General features: G+C 44.8%; 1 protein-coding gene across 5 annotated transcripts in view; it reads left to right on the top strand.

Annotated features, from left to right (window-relative positions):
• Positions 1–489: 489 nt before the first annotated feature.
• The window catches only part of CD47 (CD47 molecule), a 62,826-nt gene continuing 52,765 nt past the window's right edge, over positions 490–10,550 (top strand). For 3 of the 5 annotated variants that reach the window (XM_069552628.1, XM_069552614.1, XM_069552619.1), the window contains exon 1: positions 880–1,196. In XM_069552628.1, coding sequence (XP_069408729.1) covers positions 1,151–1,196 — 46 coding nt within the window. In that variant the 5' untranslated portion in view covers positions 880–1,150. Of the gene's footprint in view, positions 1,197–10,550 lie in introns of all 5 variants that reach the window. The other 2 variants (XM_069552636.1, XM_069552645.1) reach the window with 2 other exon arrangements.

The following is a 10,550-nucleotide window of genomic DNA, read 5'->3' as shown; positions in this document are numbered from 1 at the left end:
GACATACTTTGAACCCATTTTTTAAGCAAGGTAAACTCAAACAGCATAGAAGAGGGACCACTGCGAGGGAACTAACCAGGCCCAATGACTTTGCAGGAAGGGGCATCGTGGATACTTCTGCTAACCGTTGCGACCACCCCTGATGGTTGCTAGGGTTTCAGCATCAGGACTTAGAAACTGAACAACAACAAAGTGTTCACCACCACGAATGGAATTTGAGTAATCCCTTTCAAAGGTTGAAAACACAACAGAACTAGGCGAGAAAAAGAATGGAGGATCTGAGAGCGGCCGGGAAAACCAAAGCAGACGGGACGCGGTGAACCCCGGAGGGCCCGGCAGCCCACGAGCAGCGAGTGGAAGTTCCCAGAGGACACGCGACCGCCTGCGACCTGTCCTAGGCGTGGTCCCTCCGGGCTCGCTGCCGGCGGGGGAAGCGTTGAGATGCCCCCACACGGTGAGCGCTCCCACTGCAGGCGGCCGAGCTCCGGGGGAAATGGAGAGGGGTGAGAAGTGTGGAGCCGCGGAGGTCCCATCGCGCGGGAGGACGTTGGATGGAGGGAGAGGCGAGCCACTGTGGGGTCCAGAGGGAAGTGGGCTCCGAGGGAGCGCCACGGAGCAGCGCCTGGGGAGGGGGTTCCTGAAGCGTGAGGCTGGGCGTGAACGCAGGAGAGGACCAGTGGAGATAAGACAGGGGGTCCCCAGGGAGGTAAAAGGGAACAGCAGACAGGGACAGGTGCAGTGAGGTCCCCGGTGAGCGGGAGAACACACACTCAGCCTCCAGCGGGTAGCGGGGGCGGTGTGCGGACATTGACGTGAGAGGAGGCGGCCAGGGGCCGCGGGGCGTGACCGGGAAGCCCCGCGCGCGCCACCGCCAGGGAGCAGGCGGGAGCGGGAACTGGAAGCTGCGAGTCTGGAGGGCGCGGCGTCAACAGCCACCGAGGCGGGGCTGAGGGGAGGCCGAGTGCGCGTGCGCGGCCCGCGCGGGCGTCGGAAGGGGGGGCGTCGGGAGCGCGCGCGCGCGCGCGGCCAGGCAGCCTGGGCAGCGGGTCCTGCCTGTGACAGAAGGTGGCGGCGGGTCCTCTCTGTGTCTGCTGCGGCGCCTGCTCTAGACGCCTGCGGCGGCTGCGGCGACCCAGCGGCGGGCGCGGAGATGTGGCCCCTGGTAGTGGTTCTGCTGCTGGCCTCGGTGCGCTGCGGTGAGTGGTGACTAGCTCTTGGTTCTACAGCTTGTGTCTCGGCGCCCCCGCGGGTGTGTGGGCTGCGCCCGGCTGGCCCGGCGGCTCCCTGGAGAGGGTGGCCGGGGCGCGGGACGAGCGGGCCCTTGCACGGGTGCAAGGCCCCGGGTGCAGACGCGGGAGGGCCCAGCGGGTGATCGGCACCCCCTTCCTTTCTTCCTTTCCTTCCTCTTCCTCTTCCCCCTGGGTGAGAGCGGGGCACATCTTCCCCTGTTTGCCACCACCGAGGAAGACTCCAACCGTGCACCTCGCGCAAAAATTAGCTCTGGAGAGAAGGGGCGCGATCGGAGGCGAGGGGTTGGCAGCTGTTAGGGTATCCCTCTTTCGTACCCCTGTCCCTCCCCGTGCTTTAAACGTTTTGGGGGTTGAAGGAAGGAGAGTAGGAGGGCCCCAGCCTCTTGTGATGCAAGTACGCATTTTGGCAAAGTCTGCTAGAAGGGGTTTCCTCCGTTTGCCCTACCACACGAACATAGGAGTTAAGAGGACGTAAAGGACACAAATAAGTTTCATTTACAACCCAGCGTTTAATCAGAAGATTCTCTGGCTGTTTTTTTTTTTTTCTTTCTTTCTTTTTTTTAACCCTAGAAATATAGCTTACTGGGTGGAAACTACCCCCACGCCCCACCACCATCAGCCACTTCAATACAGTCTAAATTGCGCGTTCAAGTTTTCCTACGTTATTTAGGGGAACCGTTTTAAAAGTAATCCAGATTTCGCTTTAAGTATGAAGATAGTAACCTCTAGTCAAAACACATTTGCGGTAGAGTGGGATTTGGTGTCTTTCAACGCCAAAGGCGTTTTGGCCCCCCAAGCTTTTGGAATCCATTTCGCTTTTTTAGAACGTGTGCTTCGCCTGTAAAAACTGAGGAAGGAATAGGAATTTTCGAGGCTCTATAGTGCCTGTCACACTTCACATCTATACATTCTGTTGTGAACTTTTTGTAAAATTCAGAATTGAGTTAGAGTAGTAGTATCAAGCAGTTGTTACATTTAATTCTGGAATGCTAGATTAATTAGATTTTAAATGGGTTATTAGCCTCACTCTACCATTTGTGAAGGCTTGTGACTTCAAGCTGTTTACAAAATGCCCTTATGTCCCGACTTAGCTCCTTTCCCCCTCTGTGAAATCTCCTGGGATTTTGGAGCTCTTAATAATCAATCTCTGTTATCTAAAGGGTTGATACTAGATAGGGTAGTGTTTTCTGTTATCATCCTTAACATCTCGTTGCCCGTTACCGTCATAGCTCAGATAAATACTGCTTTCAGAAACCTGTTGTATGATCGGAAAGCCTTACACTGAACCCGGTTATGAATTTGTAATAAAATATTACTAAATCAGACCGGTGGTCTCAAAGCTAGTTTGAAGCATAAAAAAATGTGAATCATGCACTGTTTTAAAAACAAGGGTCCTATTTTCAAGTAGATTAGAAAGAACTGCTGGAATGGTACTTTTGAGGATAGAAATGGTTAGGCCTCCTTTAGTAATAGGTATGATCACGTATGATTAGCATTTATTTACATACAGTATTAATATGCTTAAGTCCCTACAGAGTCTTAGAATTCAGAATTCATGGTCTTTTATTGTACTTAGTTAATAATGACCTTAAAAAAAGGCCAAAACAGAGATATTATACGTTTGAGTTGTTAAGTGTTGAATATAAAACAGGAAGGGATAGTGTTTGTCATAAGCTATAATGTATTTTTGTACATGTGTGTTTAATATGTAGTTTTAAAAGAGCATGTAGGAAGAAATGTTTCAGAACACAAGTAGTTGTAAACCCAAGTATCTGCAAGGCTGACTTTAGATTCTCGAATGAGTAAGGAAGTCATGGATTTGTACGTTTATTTGTACTCAGGTTTGATTTTGCTTTCAGTTTCATTTATAAATGATTAGTGGTCAAAGGCTATTTCCTGGTAACCTCTACAGATTCAGTTGATCTTCATAGTAAAGAAAGTTATCCAAAATGCCCATTCCTTTTAATTACAGGCAAAATACAGTTTTCTGTATTGATTTACAAGATGCAGAATGAATTATTACTATTCTCCTTTCCTCCTCCCTCCTCCATATGTCCAATTATACGTTGTTTGAAAGTACATCATCAGTTTCAGTGATATTCACTAACTGGTAAATAAAAGGTTACTCAGATAATGACACTGATTAAGAACTGTCTTTTCAGTAATTGAATGATTTTTCTTTATTTAAAGTGAGTTTTTAGAATCACGGGTACACGTGATTTTAAAGCATTTTTATTGTCTAAGTCTAGTAGTAATTTAGCTGGCTTAAACAAAAATGTTTTCTTTTCTCCTAACAGATATATTATTTTGAACCACAATTTGCCATTTTAAGGAAGTAAACGCCTCTTTAAATGTACTTATTTCCGGGGCCGCCCAGCAGTCTAGAGGCAGGGTGCTAAACCATTGCCCTAAATGCCTACTATTAGGACACTTTCTCATGCTGTCATCTGTATTTTGGCAGATGTTTTATGTTTGCCACTGAGTTGTTGATGAAGATTTGAAAGGCCAGGTTCTAAAGTAGAGAAATAGGTGGTTTCCCCCAAATGGATAAACATTGTAAATCCAAAATGCATTATTAAAACTAAGTTTGCATTCCTTAATATTAAGTCAACTCTAGCTAGAATAGGCGTCATTTTTTTTAATACATTCATCTTCTTTTAGAGACATAGTTTTCATGTAACCATTTTACCCCTCTTTTAGCTTATTTTGCTGTCATACCTTTTTATACAAGATAAAAATTTCTGTAGTTTTGTATCTTGTAGCTCAGCCTAATATAATGCACTCTTGGGCTGTGATAAAGCAAATTTCACTCTGTGTACTAGTGCTGATATTTCTTCTATGATAAAAGAACAAGAATGATAGTGTAGGATCAGTTTTGCTAAACACATTGTAGTACTAAAGTGAAAAAAGGTATAGAGCACTCAGGAAATTTGATTGTGGTATACCTAGACTAAGACAGTAGAATCTGGATTTTCATTCTCTGTGGTTACATGGAGTTGAAACAGGAATTAGAAGCTGCTCTGAATATTTTATTCCATCTTCATGGTGTGTGTGCTCAGTTGCTCATTTGTGTCCTACTTTTTGCGACCCTATGGACTGTCGTCTACCAGGCTCCTCCATCCATGGGATTTTTCAGGCAGGAATACTGGAGTGGATTGCTATTTCCTCCTCCAGGGTATTTTCTGGACCCAGGGATTGAACCCTCATCTCCTGTGTCTTCTGCATTGCAGGCTGATTACTTAACACTGAGCCATCAGAATCTGGTCAATCCCAGGGTTTGAGATTAAAATTAGGATTTAAATTAAGTGCATATTTGAACTAAATGGCTCAAATGGTAAAGAATCTGCCTGCAATGTGGGAGACCTGGGTTCAGTCGCTGGTTTGGGAAGATCCCTTGGAGAAGGGAAGGGCAGTCCACTCCGGTATTCCTGCCTGGAGAATTACATGGACAGAGGGGCCTGGTGGGCTACAGTCCATGGGATTGCAAAAAGTCAGACACGACTGAGCGACTAACACACACACACATACACACACACACACACACACACACAAGGGATTGGGTAAGTGCAGGGTCTGTCAACATTGCTTATTCTATTTCAAGTAAGTATGAACCCATGCTATGCTTTAAGCTTTTTGCAAGGCCTTCTGGGGCATACAGACAAATTTCAGACTGTGTGCCTCTTAATAACTTAAAGTGTAGTTTATAAAGAGAAGGGATTTTTTGTTTTTATACCTCAGTAGTACTTAATATATTTTAAGTGCTTGAAAAGGCTATAATTGTGGATGTTACTGCCTTTAAACTGCCCTGGGCCTTATAACTCTAAGTTGACTACTTCTGTTCTTATAGGGACCATTTAAAACCCCAGTGGGAGATCAGTTTGAGTCAGAACTAAACACCTGTGAACACCTGCCTTTTTACCAGCCTTTTTTGGTCTCTGTTGAGGAGAGATCTGACTAAATCCTCGCTTTGACCCTAATTTTAACCTCATTCAGTTTGAGACTGCAGTTCTTCATACCAGAACCCAAGCCTGATGGCAGAAATTAAATGGATTCATTTCTAGCAGGTATCTTGACTCATGGGCTTTGCTTCATTTACCTTAGTGACTGCTGGGGCTTCTTATCCCATTCCTGATCATCCATCCTGAACAAATAATTAACTTCCTACTCTGCTGCAGAAAATAGTGATGTGTGGTGTGGACTCTTTCAACTTCCTACCCACCATTACTAAACTTGTCTATAATATCTTAGGCAACATTCATTTCATTCTCCTCCTTCACCCAGTGTCAGAAGTGTTCCTATTCACCTTTCCAAGGAAAGACCCCCCTGTCTACAGGTCTTTCACTTCCACCATCTTGGAGACCTGCCTAATCACCTTAATCCTTCAGTCTTGTACCTTAGATCTTTCCCTCTTCATTGATTCCTTCATCTTAGTTTGAAGACATGCTCAAGTTTGACTCCATATTAAAAACAAGCAAGAAGAGCGGTTCCACGCTCTTTCCATTGTTGCCTTCTTTCTCTGCTCTCTTGTGTGTGTTACTGACTCAGTTGTGTCCGACTCTGCAACCCCACGGACAATAGCCCACCAGGCTCCTCTGTCCATGGGATTCTCCAGGCAAGAATCCTGGAGTGGGTTGCCATTCCCTTCTCCAGGGGATCTTCCTGATCTAGGGATTGAACCTGGGTCTCCCACATTGCAGGCAGATTCTTTACCATCTGAGCCAGCAAGGAGGCCCGCAAAAGTGAAAGTGAAAGTCGTTCATTCCTGTCCGACTCTGCGACTCCATGGACTAAACAGTCCATGGAATTCTCCAGGCCAGAATACTGGAGTGGGTAGCCTTTCCCTTCTCCAGGGCATCTTCCCAACCCTGGTCTCCTGCATTGCAGGCAGATTCTTTACCAGCTGAGCCACGAAGGAAGCCTGCTTTCTTATTCTGCCAAATTTATTCATAGAGAATCACTGCCTCCTCTTTCTCCCCTCCCCTTCACTTCCCAAATGCAGTCTGACTCCAGTCCCCTCATCTGCTGACATCGCTGCAGATAAAGAAGCTAAGAATGAAAATTTAAATCTAGAGGTTTGTTTTTTTTTTTTACTCATCCTGCTTAACATCTATTTTGTCCATAGTTAAGACCCTTCCATTGTGTCTGCAGTGGTGGTCTTTGCCCCCTCACCTACTTCACCTCTTTTCTCACATCCTTAGTTTGTTCCTCTTTAACTGTTTGGTCCATAAATATTGATATTCCCCACCATTTTATTCTCTGGTACCTGCTCTGTTTGCAAGGACTCTCTGAGTAATCTTGTTTATGCTCACAGTTTCAGTTACCAGCTATATTCTTGGTAATTCCCAAGTCTCTGTAGCTCAGACCTTTCTTCTTAAGTCCACATTGACATATCCTGGGATCTACTGGACATCTCCATTTCAGTGTGCCACTGGTACTTTTAATACTCAGCCTATTGAATATTGAAAGAATATTTACTGCTGAATCTCTTAAGTATCTTTGAGAGACAGACAGTGCACTAAGTCGTGTCCGACTCTTGTGACCCCCGCATGGACTATAGCCTGCCAGGCTCCTCTGTCTATGGGATTCTCCAGACAAGAACGCTGGAGTGGGTTGCCATTTCCTTCTCCTTTACTAGTACTAGTACTAAGTCGCTTCAGTCGTGTCCGACTCTGTGCGACCCCAGAGACAGCAGTCCACCAGGCTCCACCGTTCCTGGGATTCTCCAGGCAAGAACACTGGAGTGGGTTGCCATTTCCTTCTCCAGTGCATGAAAGTGAAAAGTGAAAGTGAAGTCGCTCAGTCGTCTCCGACTCCCAGCGACCCCATGGACTGTAGCCCACCAGGCTCCTCCGTCCATGGGATCCTCCAGGCAAGAGTACTGGAGTGGGGTGCCATTGCCTTCTCCTTCTTCTCCTTTACTCTATAGTTAATCCACAATCTAACTGGTTATACATGCTATTTTAGTTAATAACTGTAATTCTTCTTGCTTCTCCTTTACCTCTCACATCTGACTTATGTCCATATGCTTTTTTCATTCTTTCACTATTACTTTTGGCCTTCTCTTCACTTGTCATTTTCCTGGATTATTGCAGCCATCTCTTAATGAATCTCCTTTCCCAAAGCTCTTCCTATCCTTAATTCACCCTTCATACTGCTGTGTTATTATTATTTTTTTAATGTAATTAAGTCTGAGTGGTTTGTCATTACTTAGGTTATCAGCTCCAGACTTCCCACAATGACATTCAAGGAAGCCTTTACAATAAGTCCTAATCATCTTTTCCAGCCCCTTTTCCTGGAGTTCACTTGAATAATCATTGGCCTTTGGGTATTCTTTCTTTATTCCTCTGAACTTGCTGTGGCCTGAAAAGCCCTTCCTTTTCTAGGACACTGCAACTCATCCAGTTTAAACACTGCCCGGTAGGAGGAGCATTCTTAGAGACATCAAGTAATTTTAAAGAAACTGTTCCATCTAATCTGCATCCGACTTGGTTTAGATTTTTCATTAAAATATGTAGCCTCATGATACCATAATCAGGGCTATAGAAGTAAGAAACAGTGGAGGAGTCTCTTGAAATATGGAAGAAGAGTGAATCTTCCCTGATATGATATTTAGATTTTCTTTTCATGGGATTCATACTTTAAATTTTTACATTCAGGAGGAATGTATTGAGCCCTACTGGCTGGACCCTGAATTAGATCCATAGGATATCAAATGAATGCATTGTCCTTGTGTTTCTCCCTTTTTATCCTAATGGAGAAATCAGTAGAGTAAAACAGTAGTTACAAGATTTGGAACTGAGCGACAGCGCTTGAATGGGGGGAATAGGAGCAGTTAGGAGGGACGAATAGAGTTGAGTAGTAGCAACGACGGGGACAGGATTGAATATCTCAGCTGTGCCTTCAGGAAGAGCCAAAGTTAGTGAATTGTAGCTGCCATTTATGGAACGTTTGCTGTGTAAGTGAAAGGCATTTCAATAGGAACTCCATGTTCATTATCTTGTTAAATCTCAACAAAATTTCTATGAGGTGTACATGATCACTGGTCACATTTTATAGGTGAGGAAACCGAGATACAGAAATTAAGTAACTTGCCTAAGCTTATACACCTAGCAAGCGCTAAGTGTTGAGCCAAGTGTGTGCCCTTACCTGTACCTCCAGTGAAAGGTATGGGCCTCCTTAGGCTGGGTAACAGCTCGTGTGAGTGGGGAAAGGCCTGGAGATGAGAGTACATTTGCATATCCAGGGAATTGCTAGAAGGTCATTATGACTGAAGCTTACTTGGGAAATAAGAGAGTGTAGGAGGTGAGGATGGACAGGATCCTGAAGGACCTGGTTTGTATTCCGTGCTCATGCACTTGAATTTAGCCTGAAAGTGGGGGAAGGGGTGCTGTTAAAGTATATTATGCAAAGGAGTGCACATTTGTGTTTGGAACAGTTATTTTGGGAACTGTGCAAAATGCATGACTGGGATGGGAAACTTTGAGGCTGAAGGCAGGGAGCTAGTTAGGGGTTGCAGCAATAGTTCAAGGCAGAAATGATGAATGTCTAGTTAATTCACGTAGCAGCCATTGGCTTTAGGAACAGTCACGTAGGTTGAGCCTACCCAGAACTCGCCTGGCTGAGGAGAGAGCAGAATCTAGCATGATTCTTAGGTCTAGGTCTGGTTGACTGGTAGATAATAAAAAGTACTTTAGGGAGGTGAGGATTTGGGATGAACGTAGGCAGAAGGTAGATAGATTTTTGATCATGTTGACTCTGAAGTAACTGTCGTATATCCAAGTGGAAACGCATAGCACATGGCTGGCTTCCCAAGCTCTGCAGCTAAGGAGAAAGGGGGAACCTAGTTAAATAAAATGTGTGGGTAGTTAAAACCTGGAGTAAGGGAGAATGCTGGAGTGGGGAGGGGTGGGGGTCAAGGCTGGGTAGGAAGTCCTTAGCAACCTAATGTGTACTGTGAGTCAAGGAGTGGATTTCAGTAAAGCAAGCAAGCTGCAATGAGGTGGAGAAAGCACTAGAAGGAAATTCAGAGATACAGAAGCCAAGAGACAAGAAAGGGGCTCCCCACAGGCTCAAGAACTGTAGAGAAGTCAAGATGGAGAGCGAACCATGTGCATTCCATTTTCACGGGATGATCGCCAACTTTGGCAAGAGCCATTGCAGTGAAGAAGGCAAGGTGGAGGCCAGGTAGCAGGGATGTAGGAAGTAAGAGATGAAGAAATGCATTTAGATTGTCTTTCTAGATGCTAGGAAAGAGAGAGACAAGTACAAGGGATTTTTTTTTTTTTCCCCAGTTGGCTAATGTTCAAGTATTTAAAAAAAATTTTTTTAAACCTATTGTAAATGAACTTGGGGGATGTCAGAGGTCGGTAAACAACTAGGGGAAGTCCTTGATATTGATGAGTGTGGAGACAGAAATGGAAACTAGCTCTCAAGCGAAGGAGTTCATTTCTGAAGCAGAGGAAGTGAGGGGAGAGAGGTGTGGATAGGTGGGGCAGCAGGAGAATGTCTAGGGGGAAGTATTGGAAGCTTCTGGTTTCTTATCTGGAGGACTCAATTTGAAGTAATTAGGAAGGGAGGGCTCCTTTGGAGAGTATTGGATAAGCTCTTACAAAAGGACAGTATTTTCAGTGTTGTTCTAAAGGAGAGAAATCTTCCATGGAACATGTGAAAACGTAAAAGAATGAAGGCCTAAATAAATGAGCAGAGTCTATGATAGTCTTCTGTTTTTCCTGTAGTAGCAACAAGCATTTTCCTAGAAGTCTAAAGACTGGTTACTCTCTTGCCCATCCATAGCACTTTGTTCATGTAGGAAAGAAAGCACTTGCGACCTTGGGTTATAAAAAGTATGTATCAGTCCCCCAGGCTTCCCTTGTAAAGGCTCAGCTGGTAAAGAATATGCCTGCACTGCGGGAGACCTCGGTTTGATTCTTGGGTTGGCAGGATCCCCTGGAAAAGGGAACGGCTACCCAGTCCAGTATTCTGGCCTGGAGAATTCCACGGTCTGTATAGTCCATGGGGTCACAAAGAGTGGGACACGACTGAGTGACTTTTACTTTCACTTTCATTAGTCCCCCAGGTGAGAATTCTAAGTTTTTTAAAGATGATTCCTACATTTTTTTTCATTATTGTATACGCACCTCCTGTTAAGTGTTTCAGATCAGATGAGATGGTTTGAACTGGTAGTCTGTATTCACAGAAATTGTAAGGTCCCATATTTTTGGCATTTGATATAAGTTAATTTTCCCATTTCATTTGTTAATTTATCTGTAACTCCAGCATCACGGATGGTTATACTTATCA

The sequence above is a fragment of the Ovis canadensis genome, chromosome 1 (genome assembly GCF_042477335.2).
Source record: "Ovis canadensis isolate MfBH-ARS-UI-01 breed Bighorn chromosome 1, ARS-UI_OviCan_v2, whole genome shotgun sequence".
NCBI lineage: Eukaryota > Metazoa > Chordata > Mammalia > Artiodactyla > Bovidae > Ovis > Ovis canadensis.
The sequence above is the reverse complement of the archived record's forward strand: the minus strand, read 5'-3'. Positions and strand labels throughout refer to the sequence as shown.